The sequence below is a fragment of the Pseudopodoces humilis genome, chromosome 3, assembly GCF_049639895.1.
Source record: "Pseudopodoces humilis isolate 2021_Gansu_Grassland_sample_001 chromosome 3, ASM4963989v1, whole genome shotgun sequence".
NCBI classification, from domain to species: Eukaryota; Metazoa; Chordata; class Aves; order Passeriformes; family Paridae; genus Pseudopodoces; species Pseudopodoces humilis.
The window spans coordinates 65,153,496-65,172,618 of record NC_142202.1 but is presented as its reverse complement, the minus strand read 5'-3'; the positions used below and the strand labels follow the sequence as shown (position 1 = coordinate 65,172,618).

General features: G+C 41.6%; 1 protein-coding gene across 1 annotated transcript in view; it reads right to left on the bottom strand.

Moving 5' to 3' along the window:
- CEP85L (centrosomal protein 85L) overlaps positions 1–17,923 on the bottom strand; it is a 106,997-nt gene extending 89,074 nt beyond the window's left edge. Inside the window, exons 1-2 of the mRNA XM_014263483.2 lie at positions 17,795–17,923; positions 1,247–1,408 (exon numbers count right to left, since the gene is read on the bottom strand). Coding sequence (XP_014118958.1) covers positions 1,247–1,408; positions 17,795–17,843 — 211 coding nt within the window. The 5' untranslated portion in view covers positions 17,844–17,923. The remainder of the gene's footprint in view (positions 1–1,246; positions 1,409–17,794) is intronic.
- Positions 17,924–19,123: the final 1,200 nt, after the last annotated feature.

Here is a 19,123-nt window from a genome sequence, read left to right as displayed (position 1 = left end):
TTGTGTAGCATTTGGCTGGGAGTGATTAAATCTATATATAAATAAACAACATCAGAGTGCTTTATCCCCCCTATATCTCTTGGGGAAAAGAAACCAACAACCTGCTGCATTAATAGCCATTTACTATTTCAGTTTTGCACTCAAGAATTTGAATATCTGAGCAAAACCTTTATTTTGCCAAAGCCAACAACTGTTTACAAATGAAAGGAAACAGAAAGCAAGTTATGAGCTGACAGATGCAACAGAAAGAGGGTGGAAGGGATTTTCTCATGTGCAAAAGAGGTCTGACAGACTTAACTGAGGCATTCAGACCTCTCCTCAGGAATGCTCAGCCCTCCACAGAGACTTCTGTCTTACACCAATTCAGCATTCCTTACTTCATTTCTACTAATTCTTCCTGTTCTTCCTCATTCCAGCTATATCTTTTGCAAAGTTTATCAGGCATAGAAAGATGCTGGAGTAAAGTATATCACAGTCCTGCTGTCATTCATTATCTGTCTCAAAAATCTTACTGGGAAATAAGTCAATGCAAGAAGGAAGCCTCAAGTCTTACTACAGCCTAGTTCTCCCTCATTCCAGCTTAATTCCAGTGACAGGCTGCATTGGGAGGGTGACTGTTATGGAAACACTGCCACTGTAGAGGCTGTACCCCTCCCTGATAAAATCACCTTTGACTAATCATGATTTAATCCAAACTAAGTTCTGACAATCTTTAGATACTGTTGATTTTTCTTAAAGATTGTTGACTGTGTCAAATGCCATGCAATAAAATGCAAATTCCTTCCCACCAGAAGTGGAGATGAGAAGAGACAGTATGTTTTCCTCACGGCATGATGAGCAAACTTTCTTTGCTGACACACACTATGTGACACACACAATGAATACCAGAAAGCACTGTCCTTTTATCAACTCCCTCAATAGTTTCTGCTTTTTCCCACTTGTTTATCAAGTGCTGTAGTACAGAACATTACTCCTCTGTATAAACCTGGCACTTCTTGCAACTGCAATTATCAAAACATGTAACACAAGCACCCCTTTTGTGGCAGAGATGCAAATTAATGCAAACAACTCATGTAGAACTAAATTAATCAACCCTCACCAAAACAATTACTTGGCTCCAGCAAGGAAAAAACCACATGCGCTCAACAGTTTTGCAGATGTATGGTTAGCTTGTGAAAAAGATCTTTAAAATATTTTGGATCATTTCTCTCTCAGAAACATACAAAACTTAGGAGTGTCAACTCACCTTCCACACTGTCAGAACAGGAGGTACCAATCCCAGTGTCCCCACTGTCAGAAGCTATGCTGTGTCTTCTCACAGGATTGTTTTGACTGCTTGATGAAATTGTTGAGGACTGCCACAGGGATTCAGTACCAGGTAACCATCCCACTGATGAATAATCTGAGCCTATAAAAAAGAAAGCCAGAAGTCTGTCATTAGAGATACAATACAGAAGTCAGCAACAAAATACCTGTCAAGATGAAAATTGAATCCTATGTCTCATATATAACACTTGAGTCAGGCTGTGTATGCATCTTGGAGAGGTTTTTTTTGGTTAATTAAAATCCTTCTGCTAGACGAAAGCTTTCCCAAAACTCCAACACATGTATTTTTACTATTTAGAAACACGATGCTTAAACTTTTCTTGAACTCTTTAACACTTACCATACAATTCCTATCCTAAAACTGACTCTCAATTCACAGCAGAATTTTGCATTGCAAGCCTTGAAATAGAAAGCAATGAATTAATTTTGGGACAGAAACCAGTTGAAGATTTGGCCACTGAGATACAGTCCTCTTCTACTGTGCATAAAAACTACATGATCTAGCGGATACAGCCAGCAATGAAATCATCAACAGCGATACTCAAAGTAATTCCTTATGTAGCTGCACACAAACTGCCTCTGTGAGACATATCCATTTAGTGGTTTGTTTCATCTTGGTTAATTTTTAATCTAAATAATAGTTAAAATATTACAATTTAAAACACCATTCAGAGCAGCAATTAGTTCCTCTGTTCAAGGAGTTTTTAAAGTAGGCCACATATTCTCACAGTCAACCTCAAGGAAAAATTTATCACAGTACAACCCCAGAAAACCATTACAATTTCCAATAGCCAGTATCTAAATATGAGCATTGTTTAAAGGCAGAATATTGGTCACCACGCTCATACTCTGAACCAGCACAGGCACATAAAGAACCGTGGAAAAAAGCACGGCTGCTCTTCATTTATATATAATCACATACATACACCCCCTCTAGCACTTAGCTTTGTATAGCACTTTCAGAAGGAAATGACTCATGAAGAAGTATCAGCTCACATATAATGTCTCTTATGCTACATGACATTATTTTTAGATCATTTAAACACTTCAGCAGTGTCCATCTGAAGTCATAACAGCAACTTGCTTCTGCAATGACATCTGCTATTTCCAGTAAATTAAACAGTTCAGAAAATGAGGCAAAAATTAAGTATGTGGGTACATATATAACCCTACCCCCACAGACATGAATACATACATGATCCCCATATAGCAGCCAAATCACTAGACCTAGTAGCCAGAGTGGTAACAGCTTGCCAAGCCACTTGAAAATTGAGGAACACAGTAAATACTTACACAGTAAATTCCTTATGGCATGCACTATTGAATTGTAACATGACATCTAAAACAGTATTTTTGTAGGTAGATTCTTGAAGGCCTTAAATATACCTGTCCATCACATTAGCTTCAACTTCATTCTCCATTGAGATGGAGAATTAATGCTTCTTCTTCCCTTTAGCTCATTTGCCTACCTTTTCTCCCCGTAATTCAAAATCACCCTTTCTTCCCCTTCATTCTACTTCAGCCATACCTTGTGCAATGCATTTCCTCTCTTCTTAGTTTTTCCTCTCCAGAAGTCTCCTTAACTATTCCAGCGAGTATCTTTCAAATCCAAGGGTGAGAGACCAGAGGAGCCAGACATGAACACATGTGCCCATGGCTCACCAGTCACACCCTGTAAAGGGGTCTCAGCCAAGATTCCAAAGGAATATCACTCCAGGTGTCATCCTTCATATCACCCTCTCTGTGTCATCATCTAATGTACTCAAGTGTGACCATTTTGCATACAGCTAGTGGGAAACTGGGACATTTCTTCCTCTCCTACAATCCAGCACGTTTTTCACTGGCTGCTTTGGGAACAATAATTTTACCACCCCTCCCACTGAACAGGGCTACTTTCCACAAGAATTACAATTCATCCCTCTCAAGCTGCATCTAGATATTCCAGCAAGAGTAAAACTCACTTATAGAAGGCCAAGCTAATTAAATCAGAGACAGTTCTGGTTTAGGAGACATTTAAAATACATTTATAGAAGAGAAATTTAGATTGATTCAGGCTTTATTATGCCGTTCTCCACCATACAACTCTTTGGTGACATTTCAGCTTTTAAGTGTTACACATGTTAAAACAAATGCAGCAGATTATTTAATATGGAGTAGTGATAGCATTAACACAGCATTAAGTGTCAAACTTTTAGATCTCTTGGTTAAACAAATGCTCAGCATGTGAGCCTACAACCATCCATATACAAACCCCCAAAAGGGAGAGCTACTTTTTGTTCTGGTGGAACTTTGAGGAATAAAAGCTAAAAATAGCACAGAACGAGAGTAACTTAAGAAAGGACTTTCAGAAGTCACCTACTCTTAGTTTCAACTGAAAGCAAGATAATTAGATCAGACTATTCGGAGCCCCATCCAGCTGAGTCTTGAACACCTCCAAGGACACAGATTCCACAACCTCTCTGGTTCTTCCAGCATTTTACCATCTTCCATTCCAAGAAAATTCTCCAAAAATCTCGAGAGTCTCTCACATTCAAAACATATTGTTGCAATATACTCTAAAAGATGCAACAACCCAGTGCAACTAGATTCGGTGAACAAACAGGGGTAACATACTAGAGGGGGCAGACAGTCATTCCCATTGGGATCTCTGCAGGTACTGTAAGTAGAGAAAATAACAGGCACCACAAAACACCCTGCTATAATCTATTCTCAGTTTTACACCTACACACAGACAGCCTGGGACACACCAAGCCCCAGGTGGCATGCTGAAGGACAGGTCCAGGAGGACATGCTGGCACATCACAGAGTTAAAGCTTTCCGGAGCACCTTTGCACCCAGGGACAGTTCAGCATCACAAAGTCAACTCATGAAGCCTGATCCTTGAGCTGGTAGGCCTGAAGAAGTTAAGTGCTGGTACACATCCATAGCTACACACAGCATGCCAGAATGAGGCCAGCAAGACTTTCTAAGCTCTGACTCAACACAGGCCAGCCAGATCCCATCTAGCTTTCCAGGGAAATACACAAGTCTACCTGCACAGTGCTCTGGGCCCCAGAAGGGTCTCTTCAGTCAGGCACTCCCCTCTCATCCCATGGGATGCACAGCTGACTGTGCACAGCAGCCAGAGTGCACCCACAGCGCTGTCACCAGGCTCACGCCTTTTCTTACAGCCATCCTGTACAGAGGTGTGGACATGGGCTGGGGTAGAACAGTCAGTTTGTTCACTGGATTTCTACTGTTGAGGAAAAGCCTCTACATTTAAAAAGGGTATGTCCCAAGAAAGACACTTGGTTTAATTTTCAGTAGGTAAATAGTATGTGGGTTTTAACCCATTTCGGGTATGTCAATAGAACATGATTGCCTATGATCATTTCAATAAATGCTTTCTCTTTGCTCCCCTGACATTAAACATACTCCTTTTTCTGAAAAGGATAGCTAGTGATGTAATCCAGGAGTCTACAGTTTTTAATGTTTCATGGCACATCCACACAATTGTGTAACCTTGCAGACCTAGTGGAGATTCTATTTCATAGAAGGCCATTACAAATATACAAGTGTCTGCATGAGAAAGTGAGTTCAATCAGCTTTGAGAAGCTGCAACATAAACAGCCAAATACAAGTACCAAGATAGTAGAAACAAACACAAATATTAAGCCTGAACAGTAAGTAACACATAAAATAGGACCTTATAGACCTCATTAGTCCAAGACATTATTTTAAAAGTAATGTATTTTTATTCTTTATTTGAAACTCACCTTCTGAGCCAAGTCCTGAGGAATCCCAGAGCTATGCACCCCATGCTATACTCCCCATCTCCTTTTTGAACAGCTCTCTACAAATGCATGATCTTTCATACAGCAAACAGCCTACAGTAAAATAACCAAGTGTAAAAGGGGAAGATACACAGGAGTCCCTACACTGCTTAGCCAGCACACCTGCCTCACCCTGCTGCTCTGATCTCAAACCTGCCAATCAACAGCCAGTGTCCATCTGCCTAAAATACAGAGTGGGGTAAGAAAAGCAAGCAAAAATTTCTAATCAACATTTGTGCTGCTGAATTGTACATTAGCATTCATGTACGACCGTTCTTTACTGGGCCAGAAAAATTTACCTTTCATAGGATTCAGTAGAAGATAAAAAAGTAGTGTCATCCTACCAGGCTGCAACTTCCACCAAGAAACATGACAAAATACATGTAAGATCATAAAAAAAATCTCAAAAGCCTTGTTTATACAGACAGCTGATGCCTCCATAAATTTGATCAGTTAAATATACCAACATAGTCCTCTGTTTCCAGTCTAGGCATTTAAACCAGATCCTTTTACAACTAAGTATATAAAGGGCAGGAAGTAGATTATTAAAAGGGAACAGTTGTTGAAATTTCACTCCACAAAAACATGTATCTTTTTCTGTGGGTTACAGAGTGCTGTCATCTATTGCTGTCAGTAATACTCACAGTTAATTCTGGATAATTACCACACCTAATTTCATGCACGGATCCCCTATGATGTACATACACAAAATAATAACATTACCATCTTTATATTTGGTTCCTAAAATACCTCTAATATGCTTGAATGTAAAGATTATTATTTTAAGTGACAGCTATGATACTGTTACTTTACCTAGACACTGAATGGAAAGCAACAGCAGAAGACTTAACTGGGTTTCACAGCAGATATATTCTGAACTAAAAATACTGATTTCTTTTTTTTTTCTATTCCACACTGTGACTGACATGGATTGTGAACAGAAATGAATCACCCACGACAGTCAGTGCAAATTTATACAGTCAAAGGATTCTGAAGAAGACCTCTCTACAGTACTATCAAAACTAACTATGCAAAGCTCATTCTAGTCATCATGGATGTGACCAGGCTGTACAGTCGTATTTCACGCCAGGGTGGCACTGAAGTCTGCCTGAAGCCCTTTCAAGGAAAGAGAGTCAACATTCAGCCCAAAGACACTGCCACAATTAATTACTTTACCCTCACCATCTGTACCTTTACCCAAAACACTGCTAATCATGCACAAAGATCATATGACAGTATTTTGAAAGAAGTCAACTCACCTTTAACCCAGTTCCACTCATATAATCCCCTGACACTGCTGAACTTATTCCCGTTGCATCTTCTACACACACCTACCTTCTCAATAAATTTTCTAAGGTGTCACAGCCCCTGTTTTGCTCTCTCTCCTGTCCCATAAGGCTGCACAGCCACACATCTTTTCAAAAGGAAAAGTCTACAAACAAACCCACAAGTGGTCTCTCAATGATACAGTCGCTGTATTGTAGGAAAAAACTCACTCTGGTTGGAAAATGTTTGTTTACTCATCATACCTGCAAGATCATTACTGCCACAAGATTAAAGGAAATATCACTCTGGTGTGTGCTTCATGCACAACAAGCCTTCACATAATATTCTATTTTTTTTAACTGCTGAAAAGATAACACAATGAGAAAAGGCAATAGAGGCAGGGGAACCCAAATGCTAAAAAGCCTTTCCAAAAGTAGACACAAGAGCAGATGTCATACTTTAACACATTTATATAGGGATTTAAAAAAATCTAAGAGTTAGCAATAGAATGGTGCAACAGCAGTCTCCTTCAGTCTAAGGTGGATGATAAGGTACAGCCATTCAATCTGATATCCTGACACAATAAAAAGATCCTGGCACAGCAGTGTTCCTTCCAGACACAGGCAAAGAAAAAAAAAAAAAGAAAAAAAAAAAAGAAAAAAGAAAAAAACACAAAACAAACAAAAAAACCCCTTAACTTACTTTGATAAATAACTACTTCATAAATTCTTTTGAAAATGATGTTTAAAAAACAGCATCCCAATTCTAACCTCCTAGACACATACTTCCTTGGTGCACTTCATCTCCATGGTCCTTCTGCAAAACAAATTGCAGCTTCTATTAATATAAAAGTCCCAAATAAGTTCCATGTCTACTATGCAGGCTTTTCTCTTTCAGAGTGAGCAAAACATTGGAAAGAGAGGTTTCTGATGCTTTCAGGGAAGGTGCCCAGATGACAGTTTCGGGATCCTTTTTTTACAAATGCTCTGGAAGTGGTGGAAACTCACAGCTCTACCAGCTGGCCGTGAACTAAGATACCAGAAGGTCCCTAGTCCCTCCTCTCACATGAATGCAGCTGAGAGTAGGTGGATGATACAGTTTAATCAAAGTGCAATAAGAAGCAGGGTAAAGTGGGATGAAATGACAGCCTGAACTACTAAATTTTTACATTTCAGTTTCTCAAAAGTACATTACAGTGTCAGATAGCACAAGTATGATTCATTCTAAGGACTCATATCCTTTATTAGTGTGCTTTCTTGACAGAGCCTGCAAGCTATTTAACTAAGTTCTCATAGTTTTCCAGTTACATACAGATTAGAACAAATCTAAGCATGAAGAAAGATAAAAATGAACAGATATAGAAGGAAGCAGGGAAAGAAAAATAGGAATGTGAGAGTTTAAACAGAAGACTATTGAGAGTGACTTATTTACCAACATTTTTACTTGTAGAGGCTGATAACACTGCCTCCTCTGTATTACTAATGTGCAAAAGAATTAACCTAGTAGAGAGAAAAACATAAAATAGTAGAGAAAAAAAATTAAAGTAGAAGAAAGAAACCTTAAGAAGAAAATATTCAAAATACAATCCTCAAAGTACACATACACCTGACTGGCAGTATCAAAACTGCCTTTACAAAAAAAAAAAAAACAGGCTATGGTCATATTTTAAGGAACATAAACTTCTGCTTCAGTTTCCTGAGAGCTAAATTTTAAGTGGATTGTGTCACCAAACCTCCAGTTTCTTTTGCCTCTCAAATTTCTCATAAAGGTTAAATAGTTTGGGTTATTTTCCCCCTCAGAAGTGGCTAAATGTACAATCTCTCATCATAGATAATTACAAGTATAAAACATTTGTTTTCTATACAAAACACTATTTCAAAGCGAACCTTTACAAGGTCTGATTTTTATGGCTTAACAAATGTGCACAGGACTGTAAAATAACAAGCTACAAAGTATCTCATGCAGAAAAGTATGCAATTTAAAGGAACAATGGCAACTAAAAATCATAAATAAGTCAGTTGGATGGATGAGCTTCTGAGAATCCTGCCATGGCAGATCAAAGACACAATCAGGTAGCTCGCTCTCTATAAACCCCACCAGAGCCTACAGAAAGTAAGAAGTGAACATCCGTGTCTTTCCAGCAAAGAGTCCAGCTGGCCAGCTTATGCCACTGGCTAAAATGAATCTGAGCTGGGAACTCTGTTTGACATCAGAGCTAATTGGATCTACTGGTCTGCACAAAGGCTGCTCAGCCTGCCCAGACACACACCCGTCCTGCTTCCCCAGCGTAAGTGCTGCCACTCCAGAGCCTACAGAAGGTGGCTCAGGAAGAAACTGTCCTTGCTGATGGAAAAGGTGATCTGCTAATTTGACTTTCTAAGACTTTCAGCAAGGGGTCCGAAAAGAAGCAGTGCCAAAGAGGGAGTGGGAACCTACAGGTCTGATGCCCAGCAGCAACCAGGCTTATCCTACTGCCAAACTGCACATTGAGGCAGATTATAAACTGGAGCAAGATAGGCATAAATCTCTGGCTGAGGAGGAAAAATCTGTTCAGCTAGCAGAGAGCTGTGTTCAACTGTTAACTAAAAAGGTGGCAAAATCCTTAAACTGACACAAGTATGTAATACTGGGCTTTGCCTTCCCTGTCTTCTACTCTAGAAAGTATGTAAACCAAACACCAATTCATAACACACTTTATAATTCATACATAGCATTTATACATAGCTATTTATCATCAAACCAATGATTAAATTCCAACCTTGACAGAAAAGAAGGAGGTTTGCTTTCATTTCATTACTGACAGGAGGAAGACCAAAAATTCAGTCCAATTGTTGATGGCACTCCTGTGAGTTTTCTGCTTCCAGATAGCACATTTGCATAAAACAGAACTTCAAAATACAAACTGCAGATGTTTCTTATTTCATGTTTGGCACACACACTACAACTATTACCTCATGCCTGCTATGCTGGCTTCCCTCTTTGTTTATGGACTCAATACACTATTCACCCCATGGAAGCACAAAATGATATTCCTAGTTTCCATGCACCTCCGTATACCAACTACAGAGGAGAAGGCTACCTTTTGAACTTGGAAAGTTTATCAACAGCAGTACAAAGAGGAGAATACCAAGGAAAATAAACACATTAAGTTATGCTTAAAGTTCATATAAACTTTGAATGGCAAGCCCTCAGGACATGCAGTCAGTTCTTAGAGTCTGTTAAAAAAGCTGTGCATTTGCAGTTGATCAGTGAATCCTTCTATCAAAAAAAAAAATGTAATGATCACAGGTTATAACATTTAACCCCTTCTTACAGCTTAGCTTTATCAGTATTCAAAACCAGGTAACTTGTTCTCCAAGCTGTTTGTCATGGTAACATTTTTCTTACAGAATTACCTTTGTCCTCTCTCTCTCTGTTTAAAGGCTTAATTCAATCTCCTCTGTGCATGGGGAAAAGTGAAGTAATCCTAACTGCTAAAATGAGTCAAAAAATACTAAATGGTTTTAAGTAGCTCCCACGCTTTGCAAAATGGAACAAATAAGAGTCTAACAGTCTTACTTTACAAAAGAAAAGTGCATAATTTGTCTTCTCTTTGTAGTCATATATGAGTTCTAAAAATATCCTTGACACCAAAATAAATGGAGAAAACAGAGACTCCCCCAAAATAAAATTTTGCTGAAATATTTTGCTCAAGTATGAAAAATGAAGGAAAAATCTTAGCACTGTTAAAGAGGTCTAATGTGCATTATTAACACAACAGGACTTACTTTAACGTGCAAGTATCACAAAACTGAGCCTCCAGGCTATAGGTTTAGTGCATGCTAATAGAAGCATGCAGGGAGTAACAGAACTATGCAAGGGAGTTCCCACATTGTTACATATCAGTAGAAAGGCTGAAATTCTGTCTTCATATAAGACATAAGGAGATTTTCCTTACAAACTTTCAGTTTCCAGCCATGTCACAGACCACAGCTTTTCCCCACACTTAGCTTTAGAGCCTCCTCTCACACCTATTCAATATAAGGAAGGACAATACCCTGGAAATTGAGAAGTAGTAGTTAAAAAAAGAAAAATCACTCACACAATACACCATCAAGTCTATTTAGGATACCTTCAGTCAAAAACAGCACTTTTTGTGTTTCTGTCTTCACAACTACAATCACTTTAGATGTAAAGCTTTACATTACAGTAATTCTACCAACCACACAATAGCCTTTGTTCAATCAGTTTGGTAATTTCAGATGTTGAGAACAGAAAGGATTTCAGACTGCAACTGTTAGCTTTGGTTTTGCTAAGTAGCAAAAATGATGAAGTTTTGAGCAATGGTATTTCCAATGTTTTTTTTGTGCTTTTAGTTAGGTTGCTACACTTTGTACTTTGTTTTCTTATTACCTGCAGAACCACCAGGTCTTTGATCAGTGTTAGCCACCAAACTTTTAAACAAAGCACTAATTCTCAACTATATGAATGCCCCTAGAGGCACTGAGAATTGCCAAAAGGCGTAAATGTTGAACATTTAGGCATTCAGGCAAGAAGACACCATCTTATAAGAAAGACAGGCTTGAAGAAAAAAAGAGAAAAGGTTAATTTGTTTTGAAACATTAAAAAAAGTTGCAGCTTTCCACACCATCTGGAAACTATGCTATGAAAGGAGTAAAACAAACATTAAAAATATAAGGATACCTTATAAGGAATCTCAGATCTGACTCCAGGATCATTCAGGAATGTTTCTCATCTGAATACCACACCACTGGCCTCTAACATATCAGAAAGCTGAACGCATCTTTCTCTTTTTTAATTGCATTTGCTAAGTCTGCTTCAGGTATTTTAAGAAACAAAGAAGCAGTTAATACCTTTATTTGACACTACTTGTACTGGCCCTCCTCAGCAAAACAGAGAGTCTGCTACCACCTCTTCAGTCATTATCCATTATTCTGGACTTGCTTAAACCTTTGAGTCCACTAATTGGAGGAAGTTACACTGTCCAATGGAATTAATGTCACTTTTTCCTGATCTTCACTTAACCTTCCTTAACCTTCCTGGTAAGTCTGGGGATTAACTATATACTTCCTGATGTCATCTGCAGCAGCAAACCAAGACTGTGCTGGGAGATTTTTCCACTGTCCACCAGCTGATTGAAAAGCTAGCCTATTTAACTCTACATGTCCCACACCTGCCAGACATCAGGATAGATGCTTTCTGCAGTGAAACCGACAGATTCCTGTCAGATGCGTGACACCAGGGCCAGACAACTGTAAATCTCTCATTCAGTATTTAACTTCAGTATTTTCCTGGTCCAGCTTCCCCAGTTAGTTTGCTGTAAGGCTGAGCAAGTGTTAGAATGGGTACATGGGAAGCATATAAGTGGAGGTACACAGAAAGGTGGGAGCAACTACCCACTAGATTATTTTAGCTGCAAAATGAAATCATGCCCTGCAATCCACCTACACACACCCCTTCAGGCAAAAAGAGGAGTTTACCTGCCATATTTTCCCACATTTCAGAGACTATCACACCTTTAAAGAAAAAGAATAAAAAATTGTCAAAAGTCAGCCTCTTTTCTTCGTGTTACAGATGGGCTTTTCGAATCTCAAAAAACAGCAGAGATCCCTGGGGAATGAGGAACAGAAAGATGCAGTGTCATTTACGGCACGGCTGGCTGCAGAGAAATAGGTCACTTGAGCGTGGCTGGGCAATCAATAGGATGTTCGCACTCAGGCAACCGAGCCAGATGCCGTGGAGCACAGTGCCCAGGGAAAGCTAGCATCCTCAGGGGCAATTCCACAGGGGTCAGCAGTTTCTGGGAATATGAGACATCCTGACACATCATCAGGACTAACACACTTGGGAGCATATTTACATGAGTTATTCCCTGCTGCAAGTTCCTCTCTTCTCCAGCCATCCACTTCTAGGCCTCTGCAGCTGATCTGCAGCGTCCCACCAGCCACATTCAGTGCCTCCTCAACTTGCCCAAGACAGCAAGAAACTTCATGTAGGAGCCTAGGGCAAGAGCTAGAACTTATTATACTTCAGTACACCTTCCCTCAGTGTTGGCAGGAATAAACTTCAGGACACTATATTTAGTATTATTCCAGAAAAGAAATATCAAAATATAATGGCTTTCTCCTGAAGAAGTTTTACGGAGTGCAGCTGCCCAGAGCTGGGGGGGCTGCAGGGGGGGCCCGCGTGAGGAGTGTCTGGGGCTGCCAGGCAATGGACACAGCCGGTCCCAGACGGCTCCAGGCAGCCACAGCAGGGTTCAGCTGAGCCCCCACTGCCATGACGGCAGTGCCTCAGGGAAAGCATTTGTTCAGAAAGAGCAATGAGTCAGGGAGAACAAGAGTGTGAGGAGCAGTCCTGCGAAAGCAGAGGCAAGAGCAGGAGCAGAGGAGGAGGAGGAGGAGGAGCAGGAGCTCCGAGCAGAGGTACCCTGTAAGGACCTAGAAGGACCAGGCTGGAGCAGGGCAACAGCACGAGGACGGAGAAAAGAAGTGAAAAGGAGTCGACATGGACTGACACCACGGCCAAATCTGTTCTGCCTGTGACGGCAGCTGGCAAGCAATCTCTGTCTTCATCTCAACATGAGCTTTTCCATCCTATTTTCTCTCCTGTCTCACTGAGGATTGGGAACAGCAAGCAGTAGTGAGTAGTGAGCCAAGGCTAACCCGTGGCAAAAGCCAGTAAGAAAGCCACTTTTTGAATCACAGTGAATACGCCTGAGTGTGTTTTAAAGCTAATCACAACCACAATGAGACTGTTTCATTGTCAGTGTACAATTCTAAGACATACTTGGCCACCCAAGAGATTGCTGAAAACTACAACCAAGTCAGCACTTTTTCAGCCAAAGAACCACCAGCACAGGAAATGACAATTAGTTTAACTCTCTAACTATTAAACCACAGGCAAGTTGTATGTTAAAGACAAGCATCCAAAGAGTACAGAAGACAAAGCAGTTGATACTGAACAAGAATCATATTATCTCTCTTCTCCTTGTCTACAACAAACAGGCTTTGTTTTCAACAATGGTAGATGATCAACTCTCGCTACAACCTGAAGTCATGCAATTTAGGAGCCTTTCAGCCATTCTTACCACCATGCACCATATTTTGAAATACATGGCCTCTTTAACAGATATTAAGTGCCTGGCTAAAATCTTCGCATAAATAACTTTGCACTCTAAGAATCAATATATGATTGACATAAATTCTAGACATTATTTGGAGAATCTACAGGTGCTATTTTCCTACTAGCACTTCCTTCACCACCTCCCCCAGGGCAAACAGAATGGCCCAGGCTGCTTTTTACTACATATTTATTCGGTAAAACAAATGCATTATTCTCCAAATTATTAAAGTAGTAACTGCTTCCTTTAACTAAAATTTTAAAAGCAAAGAATTACTGCAACCACAAGTCAATATTCAGTCAGTTAAAGTGTTACAGGAGATCAGAATAACTGCTAACCTCCAAACCAACACTATAATACACCCTTACATCCATCATTCTTTTCTTGCCAAGCATTTAAGATAAAAGTGTTCTACACACACTAAAAGAGTGGATGCTATATCCATAAAAGTGAGTTGCCTGGAGGGAGGAAAAAAAAAAAGACGTTTTTGAAAGGAAGTAGTTCCTGTTCACCATCACTCAAACACAGAATGTCATTTGACCCCATAGTGAAAGACAGCAGAGGCCATTCTAGCAGCCCGTCTTGCAGCTGGAACCCTACATTTTAAGTCTGGATGAACGATCTTCATAATGCACCAAATACAAACACATTTATACACTTATAACTGGTAACCAATTTAAAATCTACACTTGGAGTAACTCACCACTTATCGCCTTGCCTAGCCTGTAAAGATAAACCTGCATTTTCAAGATGCTTCCAAAGGTGTACCATCCCTGGCTGCACATCTCCAATAGCAGAGCAAGAAAACTTGTTACAGAAACAAAAGCACCGGACATCTGTCTCTTCCCCCACCTCAAAGGATGAAAACGAGTGTCATCAGCCCCACCCTCTCCACCCTGGCTGAGATAGGAAGCTGCCTGTGAAGCCCACATGCACCCCAAGAAGGCAGTGCCCCAAGGGCCTTACAATGTGCTGGGACCTTATTGCTCCTGACACTTTGCTTGTGACATCACTAAATAATCTTTCAGACCCACGTGTGTCACACTGCCAGTGAGGCACAAGGATTGCAGGGAAAATCACACTGCCAGGGCTCCAGGTGCAGAGGGGTGCAGGCTACTATTTTTAGGGAGGGCAAATAAAATCCTTTTGATGTCCAATATTACCAATAGGCAGTAATGGACAGTGGAAAGAAGCTTGACTAGAGGTGGCATAGTTTACTAAAAGTAATAAATGTATGTGTTACTTCATTTCAAAGAGTGCTAGTTTCACTTTCCATAAGCATCTGTTGGACACACATGGCCTAACCATATCTAGATGAGCACTTTCACAGTCCTAAAAGAGTTATTTACCAAGTATGCATTTCAAAGGCTGGTCTAGATAAATAAGCAAAGGGATTAAAATGCTGTATGCCCTTCACTGCAGTTAAATTCTTACAGCACATGAGTAACTGCTGTCTTTACAGAGGTACAAACTATGCTGCAAGGGTTTCATAAACAGTCACGTGTACAAGAAGACTGAAAGGCTTAAGTCAATCATGTACATTTCAAAAACAGCAATTTAATTTTTCAGGACAGGCACTGAGACTGTAAGGAGCTGAAATTATTTTGCATGAGTAGCAACCTTTGTCATTAAATTCACTGATCGTACAAGGAGCACCTGTCTAAAACAAAAAAAAAATCTCAGTGGGATGCAAACAGCAAGACAGCAATTTTTTTTTTTTCAGGACAGGCACTCCTATTGAACCAAAAAGCAAGTACCATTTGGAAATGAGAAGAAAGAATAAAATTGAAGGTCACAAATTAAATATGCTCCAGAAGTGTCCTTGCCTGTTACATTTTAAGATAACCAGAATTAATTTGCATCTATTACAAAAAAACTGATAATTCCCTTGTGTAAACAGCTCAGTAAGCACCTAGCTTTGTAAAGGAATTGTATGATTTTCAACTGTCTGATTTTCAAAAGTAAGACTTTTAAATACCCATATTCATAGATAACTAAAGTACAACTAGCAAAACAGAAGCTTTTCAGTATAAAAATACTGTTTACCAAAAATTATCAAGTCATTAACTGTTACACTCCCACAACAATTAGAATCTACATCAAATAGCTGCTATTGAAGTATGAAACATATCTTGACAGAATAAAGGTTCCTTCAGATTAAGAAATAAGTGCCTAAACTCCTGCTTCCTTCCAGTAGGACGCTACTGTCCTGCTAAAAAATATTTTCCCCATGAACAGCTTCCTTACAGAAGAAACACCTAACATGGCAGTAACAATAGCACAGGATCTTAGTAGCTGTCACTCCTTCAATAAAAATACCTGCATGGAGCTAATTAACTTCCACATCTTCAGACACATTACAAACCACACAAAACAGCTTCTCAACTGGATAGGACAGATGAAGGAGGGCACTCTTCTGTTGGAAATTATAATGCACACATCATCCCTCAAGGTTAAACCTCAACCTACTTGCCTTCTAACTAATCATCACTTTCTGTTAGTTTATCTTATCTCAAATTAGATACCAGTTTTTCTACCTTACACTTCTACTTCTTACAGAGAAACATACATTTAAATACTCAGGGTTAATACAAGTTCGAAAGAACAGAAGGGACAGGGGAAGAACTAGAAGCAATACACAAAAATTTGTTCTTGAGTCTTACAGACAATTCTGACAAGCAAAGCAAAACATTAATCCAATAATTTACTGGAATTGCTGACAAATTCAACACGTTCTAAAACACTTTATTTGACCCCAAATAAAAGGGAAAACAATATATCAAATGTCACAATCTAAAGTTTTCTGAAACAAGTGAAAAATTAATACCAACAACCTTTGTAATGGTCTGAAATTAGTGTCAGAGAACATCGTGACATAACCTTTTGAAGTTCCTGTCCCAAAGACAAATAATAAAGAACTGAAACATTCCTAAATTCCTGCAGTTTCCATCAAATTAATTGAAATCTCCACACCTATTGTTCAGAATACCCACTATCTTTGCAGGCCGTAGTACAAAGATAATGTAACTCAATTCTTTTGCAGGAAGTACTAAATGATTTTTTAAAATGCTTCAACAAGGCAAATGTGTTATACATAGGAATTCGTAACTTAATCACAGTACAGAAAAAAAGAACAATGCCCTCTTTCACCTTATAGGGATGAACATTAGCCTACTTGTAGAGATTCAGGCAGCTGCTGAGAATGTCTTAGCAGCTCTTGTGTTTGCAAGAAAAACCCTGTCAGTCATAAGCAAAACAATCTCGCCATTTAAATATGTCAGTTAACTGTATACACATTATACAGTCATCCTTTGCAAAAAATAAATCATAAATCCAAATTTCTAAAGGAGAGAAATTACTCCAACAGCACTACTTTGCACTTGCAATGGCAGAGCCAAACCACAGACCTCCACTTGTGATCAATTGCTTCAATAAATCAAAACATGACAAAATATTTGCAGAAGCCCTGCCAGGCTAAGACAGGTGATACAGCCCGTAGCATTTTCAAATCCTGAAAAAGGCATCCTAAAGAGCCGGTACTTTGCCTTACCTGCCCAAAAGCAATGCTCACACGGCTCTGCAGCCAATTCACCGGTTTTGCTCTGCCAGTTTGACAGCCGTGACGGGGGAAGTCAGCCCATCGCTTGCACAGAGGTGTCTTCCCCTGGAACAACCTAACTCCAAGCATTTACATTTCAACGCGTCCCTGCCAGCCTACTGGAACTAGGCTCTAATTAAACCAAAGACAGAGAAGTGGTGGAGAAAAAAGGGGCAGAAAGGGAAAAAAAAACCAACAAAAAAAACCCCAAACCAAGACTCGACCCATTTGTTCCGGTCTGAATTTGAAACGAAAAAGCATCAAGAGCAACACGCTTCCAACACACTCTGCTTAAGGGGACGCTAACACAAATCGGGGACGGAAGAGAAAGCCCAGAACATGGAAAAGGATTATGTAGGTTAAGCTCAGCTTTTGTCATCCGCTGCGAGGTCCAGCTAAGGAAACGCTGAGCCCCCGGCTGGGGCCGATTCGGCGCCGGCGGCACCGGGCCGGCCCCCGCGCCCCCTCCGGGCGCCACGTCCCCCTCCGGGCGCCGGGCGCGGGAGAGGGGCCGCGCCGCTTCCCGCGAGCTGTGGGGGCAGAGCCGCTTCCTCCGGCGATCCCGCGGGGACCCGGGAGGGAGCCGGGTCGGGCCGGGGGAGGGGAAGCGGCGCGGGCCCCCGTGCCTCCCCCCGCGCCCTAGACCCTGCCCTCCTCAGCGCTCCTTACCCGCCTTGTAGCCGCGCAAGCCGGGCTGGGGGTGCAGCCCGCCCCACATGGTGCCGCGCCGGGCCGGGCCGGGGGACCGCCGCTCTCCGGCAGGCGGGCTGGCGGTCCGGATGGGCGGCGGAGGCCGCCGCTGCCGCTGCCCGGGGAGCTCAGCGGGGCGCTGCCGCCGCCGCGGGGGCTGCTCCCCGCCCCAGGGGCGCCGCGGCCATGCTGCCGGGCTGCCGAGCGCGCTGGGACCCGGCCACCCCCTCGCCGGAGACAAAACTTGCTCTATTGCGCTGCCGCCGCCGCCGCCTCCTGCCTCTCTGGCGCTGGCAGCGGGGCGGGGACAGGGGCGGGAGCGCCGCAGATGCGGCGGCTGCTGCTCGGGGCCGGACCGCTTACATAACCCGGCCCACGGGGCGAGCCGCAGCGAGGGGCTGCGGCGGGGGGCGAGTCCGCACAGGTCATCCCGGGCAGGCCCAGCACAGCCCGGGTCAGGCCGGCCCATCCGCCCCGCTCAGGCCCCGCCGGACCGCGGAGCTGGTTCTGGGCTCCGGTTTGGCCACGTATTCGCCGCCCGCTCAGCCTGGGCTCGGGGAAGGGGCTGGTGGGCAGCGGAGGGTGCCCGTCCCCGAGGAAAGCGCTGAGCTGAGAGCACTTAGCCTGGTGTAAAGGAAAAGGAAAGTGAAATGCCTGACTCCAGGGATGCGGCACTGAAAATAGCTAAGGCCAGTATGCTCAGACTTTAGTAAGTAGAGTTCATAATAAAATCACTGTTTTCCCCTACTTTTGTTTGTTTTACTAAGAAAATAATGTGGAAATAAAGAAAAATGTTTGAATGATCAGTTCCACCAAAAGATCCTGCAGTAACATCAAAAAATTTAAGCCACAGGACTGGGAACAAAATGCTTCTGTCAGCAATAATTCAAACCCAGTAAGAGGCACATCCCCTCTCCACACTGCTTTGAGTCTGCTCCAAATACTTCAAAAGATTGTTCTGCAATAGCAGACTTCTTGTTACTGCTGCTTTCAACTGCAGCTCAGTGGTCCCCATGAAAACTACGTTCTGAACAGGACTCTGACTCAATCAGCAATCCACATTATCAGACAAAAACAAGGAGAAGGAGAAAGCACTTGGACAACTTCTAACTTCAGCATAGCCATACCAAGATTACAAAATGCACACCCACCAAAAGAAGAAAAGCAATGCTTCAGACAGCATTGTAGATTTATGATGGACATGATAGTTTAGGGAGGTGAGGTGAAACAGAATCAGTTCTGTGTTTGTGTGGAGACATTCACATTCAATAAATAAAATTGTGTTCAAACATTTCCTGCTGACCCAAT